At 39.4% G+C, this 13,646-nt stretch overlaps 1 protein-coding gene across 4 annotated transcripts in view; it reads right to left on the reverse strand.

Moving 5' to 3' along the window:
- PDZD2 (PDZ domain containing 2) overlaps nucleotides 1-13,646 on the reverse strand; it is a 331,929-nt gene that overhangs the window by 32,721 nt on the left and 285,562 nt on the right. For all 4 annotated transcript variants that reach the window (XM_081053224.1, XM_081053222.1, XM_081053223.1 and 1 more), the window contains 7 exons: nucleotides 11,354-11,499; nucleotides 7,821-7,940; nucleotides 6,882-6,996; nucleotides 4,078-4,151; nucleotides 3,702-3,927; nucleotides 2,434-2,551; nucleotides 665-797 (listed from right to left, as the gene is read on the reverse strand). In XM_081053224.1, coding sequence (XP_080909350.1) covers nucleotides 665-797; nucleotides 2,434-2,551; nucleotides 3,702-3,927; nucleotides 4,078-4,151; nucleotides 6,882-6,996; nucleotides 7,821-7,940; nucleotides 11,354-11,499 — 932 coding nt within the window. The remainder of the gene's footprint in view (nucleotides 1-664; nucleotides 798-2,433; nucleotides 2,552-3,701; nucleotides 3,928-4,077; nucleotides 4,152-6,881; nucleotides 6,997-7,820; nucleotides 7,941-11,353; nucleotides 11,500-13,646) is intronic.

A 13,646-nucleotide genomic window follows, 5' to 3' on the forward strand; every position in this document is an offset into this window, starting at 1 on the left:
ACAAGCTAATTTTAAGATTTTTATATCGAGTATACAAAATGGGTTCATAACTTGCTTACACGTCCTGGAGTGAGCTTAAAAAAAATTAAAAGTAACTGCACAAGTATAGAAGAGATAACCAAATAACAGCAGAGGCCAATGAGACAGGGGCTACGATAATCTGTAAGTTCAGCATGGGTCAACAGTGTGATATCAATGATGAAAAAAAATTAGTGGGCTTCTAAGCCTTAATTGCAATATTCTGCTCAGGTCAGGAATGGCCAAGACAAATCATCTAGTGTAACACTCTCAGATTTTCTTGATGCAGAAACCCAAAGAGATTAAGTATGTCACCAGAGATCAAAGAGCCAGCTGGGGATTAATGAGAATCCAGTACTCCCACCTTCTACCAAATTTTAAATTCACCAATAACGTTGTCAAAAGTGCCCAATAAAATTTTCTAAGAGTATAAAGACAAAGAAGTCCAGATGGATGATTCATTTCCCATGTGTATCAGTTGGGATACACATATGGCCTTACTGTGTGGCCATAGGCTGATTCCCATCCCTAGCTGGGTAAATTGTCTCGCTATAGAGATGTGTCATCATTGGAATATGTGTGTCACTACTACTGGACAAACAGCCAAGCCATCTTTCCAATCTCGGAACAGTATAAAATACTTCACCTTTGGATTAGGGTGCCGGCCGATGACGAGGCGAACAGGTCCTGGAGGGCATTTGCTCAAGATGGCGTGGACTTTGCTTAAAGCAGCATGGCGAACGTTGACTGAGTTCACTTCCAAGATTTGATCTCCACGGCTAGGGAGGCAACATAACACTTTGTGGTAACAGTTAGCTTTTTAACAAGATTTCCCTCTGAGAGAGGTTTATAATATGAAATCTTTCCTGAGTACTTTAAAGAAGCAAATGACATCCTTTCATCTTTGCATACTTGTAAAAGAGCAACACATTCACATAAACACATTCGATTTTAAATTGGCAAAGGTCATTATGCATATCTACCTGCATTTTCAGAAATAATGAAGTTAAATAAAATGGATAATGAGGACAACAAAGGCTACCATTTCTTGAGCACATAGCAGACGTGAGGTGCTGTACAAAGCAATTTGCATAACAATGCTTGAATAGGTATTATTAGTCCCATTATGTAGATAAGACCACAGGCTCAGAGAGGTCACCCAGATGTCACACACTGTTGAACTCAAATCTGTCTACCTTTTGATCATCATGTGATAGCTCCTCGACCACCATCAATTTCTTTTTCCTACCATCTTGAAATGATTATTGTAATATAATTTAAGGAGGAAATATCTGAAGCTCAAAGGTTACCCAAGAATTTGTAACAACGTTTCAAATTTGAACAAATGAGAAATTGAGGACAAGATGCCCATTTGACTTGAAATTACAGGGAGAGCACTCAGTAGAGAGAACAAAGACTCTTTATATGGGGTTTGAAGAATGTTCATTTGGCAGGCTCCAGACATATGGAACCATTCAAGAAAGAAACATCATCTTGGGATGTCATTAAAGGATTTTTTTCCTTGGGTTCTAAAAGTATATTTTCTTTAATGTACTTTGGATGATTTGCTAAATTTTTTTTTCATATGGAAATTCACTCTGATGATTAACTGAAAACATAATATAATCTATTGACAGGGCCCAAAAATGGCAACCTCAAGGAATGTCATTTTGACAATTCTTCAACTGCCCAAGGACTTAGAAGCTTATAGGGGAGAAAGGTGATACTGTTTGCACAGAGGGCTTTGTGCAATGCATGTACATTCTTGTGAAGTTTAGGTGGGCACAGGCCCATTGCAACTACTACATAACAGAACACCTAGGCATGTCTTGTATAAACAGAATACCCATGCTACAACCCAGCTAGCTTGTCTGAGAAATTAGACACACACTGATTTCAGGCGGTAAGCATCTAGACGTCACCATTCAAAAAGGAATGAAACAACAGAAAAGGTTCAAGGGATTACATTTAATTATTAATAAAGGCCTCCCATTTAAGGGCATGATTTCAGAACTCGTTTGTATCCAGTAATTCTGAACCATTATGAGCAGTTCCTAGCATCTCCTATGGGTTTTACATAACTGAACATAAAAGTGAAAGAAAATATTTAGGTAATCAGCAATATCTGTATGGATTTGTAGTTTGTCAAGTTTCTGAAACAGAACTTCTATGTCCCAATAGAATAAAATAGGCAGGAAAAGCCAAGATCCAGAGTTCTCCAATTCAACCAAAATTCATTTATATTAGCTTTTCATCTTTGGAGATGCTATTAATTATAATCCTGGCTATATTTCTGCAAATAATAAAAAGATTTAGAATCCCACTAAGGAATGTAATAGGGCAGGTATCTTATGTGTGTGTATTCACACGTTCATGAACACGCCAGAACCCTGTACCATCAGGTTTACCACAAACCTCAGATTGCTCTCCATCTTGGCCACTGATCCTGGGGCAAGGCTGTGAATGTAGATGCCTGGAGGGCTGTTTTCTAGAGCTAGGCAGCAGGCACCAATGCCTAATCCGACTCTGGGCTCTGCAAGAGGCATCATGCAAAGAAAACAAAATCAAAAAAAGAAAAGAAGTGTGAGTGATTTGAAACTGTGTTAATGTATATTCAGACCGATAGCCATCATTTTTTGACCAGGCTCAGAAAATCAATCCTGCTTTTCTTTGTCTGCATTGCCATATTCTGTTAATGAAATGAGTCCAGGGAAGAACCAGGGGTTAACTCTGGACTGTGAATTAATCAGTGGTCCATTTTCTGCTTGGTCTAAACAGCCCCTCACATCTCTTTTTGGACATAGGCAGAGTTGGAGTGATAGAGTTTATTCTGGATACACAACTTTAGGTTTCCTTCACCTCTCTTTCGAGCAGCTAGTCTCTTGGTTATTTAATTGTTCCTCATATTTCTTCAATAGGTGGGGAAGAAAAGGAAAGATGAAAAGCAGTAAGATTTGATATCACCTCAGTACTTAGTTACTGGTGTTAACTGTATACTTAACTATAATTTTTTTTTATTTAAAATTTTACATTTGTTTTAACTTTTTTTTTTTAGAATTAAGCTAGTCAGTGGTTTTTTTTCCTTAAACTTTTAATAAATTTATCTTAAACAAAGTTATACAAAAAGAATAATTATTAAAATCTAATCAAACTTATTTTCATATTCTATCATACCCACTGCATTACCACCATTATAACACACATACACGCAACGCATAACAATTAATTACTGTAAATGAAAAAAGTCATGTGCAAATCAAGTATATTTGTTAAAATAATTATTACAGTTTTGTTTTAACTTTTTTATTATTATTAGTTTCAGGTACACAAAACAATGTAATAGTTAGACATTTATACCCCTGACAAAGTGCTAACTCTTCTCCCCCAATCTAATACTCCTCTAGTCAGTGGTTTTTTTTAAAAACTTGAGTCTGGCACACAGTGATTCATTGGGGAGAGCTTAAAGGACTTTGTGTTACTGGTAACTTCCCTTTAGTCGAATGACTAAAATCTCTACTTTTGATCCCACTGTCCACTTAGAGAATACCATGTGTTGTTGGTAGCAGATTGTTCCAAAGGACAATTCATAGAAAAAAAAAAAGCATAAAAAGTTAACATAAGAACAGATAACAAGTTGTCAATTGAGAGAATGCAACAAAAGTGAGGAATAGCTGGTGTATCACCTTTGTTGAGCGTTACTTCCATGACAATTCTGTCCTTGGGCCCAGGGGCCTTCCGACCCAGGGATGAAGAAATGCTTTCGTCTGAGCCTACTGCTGAGATTCCCCCACTGGCGTTGAAGTTGGGGGAGCTGGATCTGCTCATGTGTGTGGGTGTTGAGCACGGTGTGAGACTTGGGCTCAGTAACTTTGTGCGTACCGTTAAGACAAATAATCCACTCCGGATTTGCTGAGGAAATAAGAAGAAAGTAGGGCTAAAACATTCAGACTGTCCCTATGTCAAAGGGTGGGAAAAAAAAAAATCACCAAGCCCAAACCAGAAGGAAATGAAGGAAGAAAAGCATAAGGAAATAAGGGAGATCAATAAGAATGTTGTTACCTTAAAGGTATGAATGGCTTCTTGAAACGTCAAGCCCTTTATTGGTATTCCATTTACATCTAGGATTTCATCCCCTAGAGACCAAATAGGAGAATTACATTAATGTCAAGCTTTAATTTACTGGAATCTAACTGCTCAGTTTATACTAGATAGAATAGGACACTTCGTGGTCCCTGATTTACAACTCTATAAAATGTTTTATTGTTCCAATTCACTTTCATTAGCCTATCTCCCAGGAATGTTGCAAAATGGGACAGTCGATGACGATGGATATTCTTTTGCAGTAATTCTGTATTTCTATCTTTAATTACAACAGCTATGGAAAGCATCACGATCTTATCCTTTAGCCGTTGCCAAGTTTGATAACAGATGTCCTACATTTAGAGATCAAACTGTAAAAACCGAGTCCCAAGTCTTTCCTCATAGCCTTTGTTTAAAACCTTAAACTCATTGGCAATGAAGCATGAACACACACATGTGAGAAGCCACTCCTATATTTGCAGAAAGACAAGCTCTTTGAGCCTCGAAAATCATCACAGAGTGTGGAAAATGGTTTCAATAACAGAGACAAAAAACTTGTGAGATATTTTTTAAGAATGGCAGCCCCATCTCCAGAAATAGTCTAGATGCCTGATCTTATTGATGCTGTTCCAGATTCTCAGTCATTAAACTGGCAAATTACTATATGTTTCTATCTGAGAGATTATTGGAGGCTAATCTCAAATTTTGCATGCGGTACTCCCCCTTCCCCCCCCATATCCTGGACTCATCTTCAACACCAAAAAGGTGTAGTCAGGTCATTTTTCAAGCTGTTGATAGTGTCTGCTGGGAATATAAAAGAACTTGGACATCCTGTTGACTTGTTAGAGCTTGTTTCTAGTTTGTACTCTTGTAACATGGTCTGTTTTTTAAAATAACAGTTCATCAAAAACACTACAAAGGGTCCCCTGAGAGAAGAACAGATGAACAGAACTGCAGGAGAGAAGAGGGACTTCCCTAAACTAGAACTCACATTTCCCCGTTTCATGGACAGCCAATCCCAGGAACTCACTGTGCATTTGATTCAAGGAATCATGTAGGTGAGTTTAAAAATGTAGCAATTCCCTGTGCATTTGTTATGTGCCTTCTCTTTAATGCAATTACTGACGTTGTAAAATAAGTGAAAGAATCTGTTTAAAAATCATCTGGCATTACCAATTACTCAACTAGGTGAGGTTTTTGGTTTGTTTCCACATGGGAAAACAATGGAAACACTAAAATGATTTTAGTGTTTTTTTTTTTAATTGGGGAATTTTGGGGAACAGTGTGTTTCTCCAGGGCCCATCAGCTCCAAGTCATTGTCCTTCAATCTAGTTGTGGAGGGCGCAGCTCAGCTCCCAGTCCAGTTGCCGTTTTCAATCTTTAGTTGCAGGGGGCGCAGCCCGCCAACACATGAGGGAATTAAACTGGCAACCTTGTTGAGAGCCCACGCTCTAACCAACTGAGCCATCCATCCGGCCACCCCTCTTAAACATCTTTGTACAATATTTTACAAAGACAGATATTCAACAGGTTGAAAAATCCAGTCCAATGACTTGTATTTATTGTAAATGAATATAGATGAAAAAGGGTATTAGGAAGAATCAAATGCTATTAACCTAACTATTGATTTTTTTCCTGCCATTTTGCTCCATTCTATCAACATTGTAGGATGAATTTCAATCAAGTGAACACGTGGCACAGCTACTGTAAAAATGCTGTGCTAGAATTTTACGTTGTTCTGAAAGTAGACACAAATACCACCTGGGAGTTAACCCTTCCTCTGAGAGAGAGAAATAAATATTCTGCCATTAAAATGTTAAGGCTGGTTATGTCTTGTCATTAGCATACAGGCTTTGATAAAGCCTGTAGATAAAAAAGGATAAAAAAGGAGAGACTCCAATTCACCCTACTGAAAAAAAAGCCAGTTTAATACAACAGGGCCTACAGTTTGGGCCAACTAAACTGAACAGTCATAGCATTTTTGAAGGTAACTAGAAATACTGTGATTTAATCATTTTATGAAGGAAGTATATCAATAAAAAGGAAAAAATATCCGAATTCATGAGTAAGTTCTGGGATCTAACATACAGCATGGCGACTATATAGTTAACAATACTGTGTTACATACTTGAAAACTGCAAAGAGAATAGATCTTAAATGTTTTCACCACATACACACAAAACAGGTCATTACATGAGGTGATGGAGGTGTTAGCTAACCTTATTGTGGCGATCACTTCACGATATACACATATATCAAATCATCAGGTTGCAGACCTTAAAATTTACACAGTGTTGTATGTTAATTACATCTCATAAAGCTGGGGGGAAAAAGCACTTGCTTATGCCTGTCAAAATGGTAGGTGCTAAGGGGAATGCAAAAGATGTGTATGGACTCCAGCCTTGAGGCAAGAATGGACCACAAAATCTCAGGAATTTTCAAGGCAGGGAGCACGATCAAAGACAAAGGGGACACGATATACATTTAAAGACACAAGTAAAAATACCCAGCCACTTTTCACGTAATATCTAATTAAATCCTCACAATAACTCTTCAAGATAGGTATTAATACCCCAATTTTACAACAGAGGAAAGTGAAGCTCAGATCACGTCAATTGTCCAAGGTCAAGATGTGGTAAATGTTGGAATCAGCCCAGGTTTACTCGACTCCCAAGCCTACAGCCCCAGCTGTTGTAATATTCATTTCACATCTTGCAAAGGGGCAGATTCCCAGGGAGTCAAAGCTCACCACCCCTGAGGGCTACCAAGAGGCTTTCTCCTACCTTCTTTAAGCCTTCCATCCTCTGCAGCTGATCCATTTGGGAAAATGGTCTTGACAAAAATCCCCATCTGTCCTCGAATGCAGTCTCGACCTCCAGCAATGCTAAAGCCAAGGCCCTAAACACAAAGCAGGAGTCCAGGTTGTCATTGTGGTATTTAACCGAGGGCACCTTTTCCCATTTCAGTATTTAACTGAGGGCGTCCTTCTCATTGTAGTATTTAACTGAGGTGTCCTCCCCAATCAGTTTCAGAGTTAAGGTAACTAGCTGTAAATTCGAGTTCGTGTTCCCTTCTCCATTTTCCTCCTCAGATCTATTTGCATTGCGCTAGTTATGCATTATATTAAAGGGAGAAAGTTTTAGGTTGACACAATAAAGCTGCCAATATTTGACAGTCTTTAATCTCCAATAATGGCAATTTCACATGGATCAACTGATAGCTCATGAGAGTCGTTTCACACTATTCAGGTGCCATATTGATTTTATTCTTTTGTTTCAGTGTTTCCATTTTGTGTAATATCAAAGTAGAGATTTTGATATTTGTGTAATAGCAAGTTATATATATCATTTGCTTTATGATAATGGAAATACCATGAAATTCATTCAAAAAGAAAACTGGGAGTACTCTCCAAAACTGCAGGGGCTGCTTTTCTCTCAGTAGTGGTAAAAGTCGGGGCATTCACTGCACCTGTGATTACGCCCTGTCAGGTACTGGTGACTCCTAATGTCATAAGGGCAAAAGGGTGTGACCATCTCACTCGGGGGTCTACAGGAAAGGATGCCAGGGAATCCACTCAAATCCATACAAATGTTACTTAATCTATTTCTCTTTAAAGGTTTTACTTTTTATTTCACATAAAAACAACAATAAAAAAAAGTAGTTAAGAAATAATACGCTAACATTCACTTGGAGGGCATAATGGTCGGCAGAAAAGAGCTCACCTTGCCTTTTTCTTTGTACAGCCCAATGATAGAGATGACCGATGGCCGAATGAGTCTCCAAGGAGATTCCACCTGCGTGGTGCTTAGGGAGCGGGTGGACTTCTTTACGATGTGGTATTCCTACAAGTCAGCACACGGCAAGGTCACAGAGAGTCTCATTTATCCTTCTGTGGCCTCTGGCATAGAAATATATTCAGATTTTGAAAGCCTCAGTTGTCTTTTGGGTTAGACAGCATTTCTCTCTGGTCTAGCGGCTTAAAGAAAATTTATTATAAATAACATTGTAGGAATAGCTCCTCCTGCAATAGATTGCCGTGCCTTTTTCGTCCACATGAAGAACAGCAAACACCTGACGTTTCTTTCCTCGATCCCTACTCCATGGATCCTGCTTCTTGCTTTCTGGAATGGAGCCGGGAACCAGAAACTCAGAGGGCTCAGAGATGTAGAATGACTATCCTGGGGTCAGGGGTCAGGTTCTGCCTTGGAAGTCACCTCCTGCCCCCATCCCAAGTTCACTATCATGGTTAAAAAGTATCTTGCCATTTTAAGCTTAATTCATTCACTCAAAAACTTAGTAAGCCGGTATTTCTTATAAAATCCAAACCACAAACCCAGATAACTGTTATTCTGTATAAAACATCCCACTGAGAAACTGCAGCAGCTTCAGCTCTAATCCTTCACATTTGGACAATAAAATACTTTCCCGTAAGCCACACTTTCCCTTCCCGATCAGCTGCGCAAATCCCGATCTCTTTCCTGTCCATCACCCACAATATACACATGTGTAAGCAGGGGGCACTATTTATAACATAAACAAGAGATGAAGTGAATCTATTGCTAAAGTACTTCTAATCTAGCTCCCTGCTGTTCTTCTTAGAGTAATAAATTTCTTAAATGACAGATATTCCAGTATAAGCAAAAAAAAAAAAAAAAAGTCACTTCATGTTTAATATGAGAAAAGAGAAATCAGAAATAGTGTTTGGGGTGTCCAGTTTGCTCAGTGGTTAGAGCGCAGTGCTCCTAACACCAAGGTCACTGGTTCGATTCCCACATGGGCCAGGGAGCTGCGCCCTCTGCAACTAGATTGAAAACAATGACTTGACTTGGAGCTGATGGGTCCTAGAAAAACACACTGTTCCCCAATTAAAAAAATAAAAAAGAAATAGTGTTGATCTTTAACTAGTGTATTCTACATTCAAAGGCAGAAATGAAATGTCTGCTAATGATATTTTTGTATTCCTGGCAGCTTACAACAATTATATTTTGCGGTTTTACAAAATATCTGCCAGCTATGTGGGCCTCCCAGACTCTGATTCAATTAAAAAAATAATGTTGACTTGGCAAGGTTACTGCCCTTTTACTGAAGCCACCATGGAATCAGCCAGACATAGCCCAGGGGTTTTCAACTCTTGAATACCGAGGTTCATGTATGGACTCCTAAGGAAACTCTTTCTCTCATCACCCGTCTCCAGCACCTCCTCATTCCCTCTCCCTTTTGGGACCAGGGAGACCCAGAGGCTTGCCTGCTTCACTGTTCTTTCGAAGAGTGTCAGTAGTCCCACTGCACTTTCTAGGCCTGTGCTGTCCAATGTGGCAGCCACTAGCTACCTGTGGCTGTCAATATTGAAATTAAGATGAATTAAAATAAAAAATACACCTGTCAGTCTCACTAGCCACTTTTCACGTGCTCAATAGGCACATGTAGATACCATATTGGGCAGCATGTATATAAAACATTTCCATCATTGCAGATAGTTTTATTGGATAGTTCCATTCTCGATAATTCTTTTTAGTGGAGGGAGAGAGAACAAGAAAAAAGAAAGGGGAATCCTGAGAAAAAAAAGAAAAAGGCAGGGTGGTCGGTTGGCTCAGTTGGTTAGAGTGCAGTGCCGCAGTGCTCATAACAACCAGGTCACCAGTTCGATTCCCACACGGGCCAGTGAGCTGCGCCCTCCACAGCTAGATTGAAAAAAAAAGAACGACTTGACTTGGAGCTGATGGGTCCTGGAAAAACACATTGTTCCCCAATTTAAAAAAAAGTGAAAAAAAAGAAAAGGGCAGAAAATAAGAAGACAGAGAAAGGACAATTTGAAGAGAAAAGAAAAGTATTTTCTCTCAAATCTTCACTAGCCTGTGCCTCCTGGTTTCCAGTTAGAAATAGGTATTTCTAGTCAGACTACAACTACGGTTGGGTTTTCTCAGCAGGTCAGTTAAGAAATCACTACCTCAGTGCTAGACATTCTTGGCCGTGATGGCCGCAAACCCTCTCTCATCTTCCACATTAACTAAAGCAGCCCAGCAATGTGGCTTTCCTACAACTTTTTGATCTGACTCTGTTGATCCAACTGGATCATTCTGAGCAGGCCACAGACTTGTCTTCAGTCTGGAGGAGTTTTCACCAGGTCCCACACAAGTTTTTTGCTCTGCTTTCTCTCAGTGCCCCAACTCAAGTTGCCTTTGGGTGGATTCCACACAAAACAGCCTGATCAGGAACTCCCTCTGAAATGTAGGCACTTTTCATTTTACCGGTCAGATAAAACTTTCTTCACAGTGATTCTGGCATATCTCTTTGAGCAAAATACTTCACCTCTTTTAAGATTCAGTTGTCCTTTCTGTAAAATGGTTGCACCACATACAAAGTGAGGGCCCAACCCAGGTGTCCTGACTATGTCCTTTAGAGCTCTATGATATATGAGTCTCCGCATACTTATGGGTGTCATTAGCTACACCCTCCTCACCTCCATCTCTGCTTCATGATAGACCTGGGGCAAGATGCCAGTGGTTCCTCTTGAGTCCTTTTGCTGATGGTACCAGGACTCAAAGAACACTCCACAAGTTCCCCAGAGACTGAGCCAGACTCCAACTTGGTTATGAGACATATATATCCAGTTTCAACTGGGTTGAGGATGATGTAATTGAGGAGGAGCCCCTATTCAGGGTTATGGACCCCGAGCATTGATGGGGACAGGACCTGGAATATTAACATCACCACCCACTCACCCTCTCTACAGCCTCCTCTGACCCTGGTTATTTAAGTCATTACTGTGTAATAGGTAGAATCCCAGGCATAGCAGAGGTACACACACTCCCTCCCTCTCTCACAGCACCCAGCATCCATCCACCTCGTTGTTAAACTGACACCCGATGCACCCACTAAGTAAGTGATGGTGGTTCACCACAGACCGTGAGGCGCCATTGTCTCCTGGCAGTTGAAAGTGGCTCTCGGTTCCAAAACACACAGGAGGAGGGAGATCAAGATGTCGAGATCCAACATGGGATTAGTTTACTCTACTGTTTTCAAATATTAGACCAATTTCCTTCCAGCCTCCTGGACAGACCTCACGTTGTACTGTATCTCTAGTCCCAGATACTCCTGGCGCACATAGATGGGCAATTCTTCAGAATATTGAAGATCTTGCTGGTCTTTGAAAGAACAAAAGCCTAGAGACCTGGGGTGGAAACATGCGCTTCCCTCCATGACTGGTCAACTCTGACTGTATAGAAAAGCAAGAGTCTCCAGGGGACTGGACTACCTGTGCTGCTCCCGAAGAGTCCAGCAGTTGGGGAAGAGAGTGCTTTCGGCCATCTCGGGAGACCTCCAACATCCTGGCCCGGGGATCCCCATTTCGCACCATCAGCTCATTATATTCTTCAACAGACTCTAGACGGTGTACACCCCCTTGAAAAAGCAGGGAAAAAATATGGCTTGATATGGGACAAAAAGAATGTTAAGAGCATACATAGACATAAACCTGTTGCATTTATACCCACATTCATGTTTTTCAGAAGATCTGGTGTCCAATCTTTCAAAGCACCCAGCTCACCATGTTCTGCCACCAAGCTCTGCATAAACCAGGTGTGTGTTGTAGTCATTAATGCCAGACTATGAAGAAAGTGTCAGTTTTTGAAGGGACCAGACTGGATAAGGGCAATGTAAGTATATGTCTCATCCACATAAGATACAGCCTCTGGCAGCTTATTGACAAGGCAATACGCAACAGTGAGAATGCCCTCAGGGATGGTTTTCTAAGTGACGAAGGACTATCGCTTTGTGGTTGGTACAGTTCCACGGGTGGGGCAGATGCTTTTTTTCACGAGTAGAAATGACTTTTTAAATATACCTTTTATTGAAGTATAACAACTTACAGAAATGTGTGCAGACATCCTAAGTGTACAGTTCCATGAAATTGCACAAAGTGAATGTACCGATAACCAACACCTAAACCACAAAATAGAATCTTGCCAGAACCCAAAAGCCCTTTTTGTGCCACTAACCAACCCTCACCCGGGGTAACCATTATCCCAACTTCTAACATCATGGATTACTTTTGCCTATTGTCAAACTTCATATAAATGAACAGGCACAATATGCACTTTTTTGGTATCTGGCTCCTCATTCCTAGCATTTGTTGGTGAAATTCCACATGTTGTTGTCTGCCAATAGTTTGTTCCTCCCATTTCTGTATACTATTTCATGGTATAAACCTACCACAATTTGTTTACCTGTTCTATTGCTGATTGGACATTTGATTTGTTTTCAGTTTTAGATCTAGCACAAGGGTCAGCAAACTCTTTCTTTGTAAAGGCTAGGCGATGTTTTAGGCTTTAAGGGCCAAAATGGTCTCTGTTGCATATTCTTTAAAAAATGGCTTTTACAACCAACTAAAATGATAGAAAACATTTCTAGCTCATGGGCCACACCAATACAGCCATAAGCGACAGGTAGTGTGCTGACCTCTGATCGAGACTACGCTGTCATGGAGTGTCCTTGTACATATCCTATCTTTTGGATACATACCTAGGAGTGAAGTTGCTGGGCGACAGGCGTACATTCACCTTTACCGACACTGTATCACCAGCGTGTATGAGTTTCTCCACATCTGTGTCACGCTTGGCAATGTCAGTCATTTTAATTTTAGCCACTCTGGTGGATATAGGATGGCATTTCATTGTGGTTTTCAATTTACATGTCATTGATGACTAGTGAGATTGATCTCCTTTTTAAATAGTCATTGTCTCTTGTTCTTACGTTGTAAAGTGCCTGTTCGAGTCTTTTGCTCAATCTTTCATGGAGCTTCTGTCTTTTTGTTGTTGATTGATAGGATTTTAATTTTTTTATGGTTAATATATTTTGGATATTTGGATAAATCGTGGGCTATGTATTGAAAATATCTTCTCCATGTCTGTGACTTGCTTTTCCACTCTCGTAATGGTATTTTTTGAGGAGAAAATGTTCATGAATTTAATGTAGTACAATTTATAAGTATACATTTTTTCCCCCAATTTATAAGTATAAATTTATAAGTATAAATTTTTTTCCCTTTATGGTTAGTGTACTTTTCTGCCCTGTTAAAGACACTTTTATAGTAACAATTTTTAAAGACATCCTTATCAATAACTCCTTTATGTTATATGATATTTTAAAATAAGATAAGTTAAGAGATTATAATCTTAAATGATGGCTTAATTACCATGATATAGTAGCTATAATCACATTACGATGTTTACATTATATATATATCTGTATATGTATATATGTTTGTCTGTGTATCTTACAGATTCTTTGGAATATCAAGTTCTTCTAGCCCACGTAATGTTTCATTTGATGACCTAAAATTTCAATTTACCTAAAAATTCCTCAGCAAGCTTTTCGTGGAATAAAACAAGATGATTCTGTAGTCTTTGAAAAATAATACATTATTGAGTTTTTAATAGTGATGAAAAGCTGATACAGTTATATTGAAATGGACATCACTAAAGGCTTAGTTTTTCAAAAGCTAAATATTAACTTTGTGATTCAGGTTTTTCAAACACCTGAAATTCCTT

The sequence above is a fragment of the Rhinolophus hipposideros genome (genome assembly GCF_964194185.1).
Source record: "Rhinolophus hipposideros genome assembly, chromosome: 7".
Taxonomy (NCBI): Eukaryota; Metazoa; Chordata; class Mammalia; order Chiroptera; family Rhinolophidae; genus Rhinolophus; species Rhinolophus hipposideros.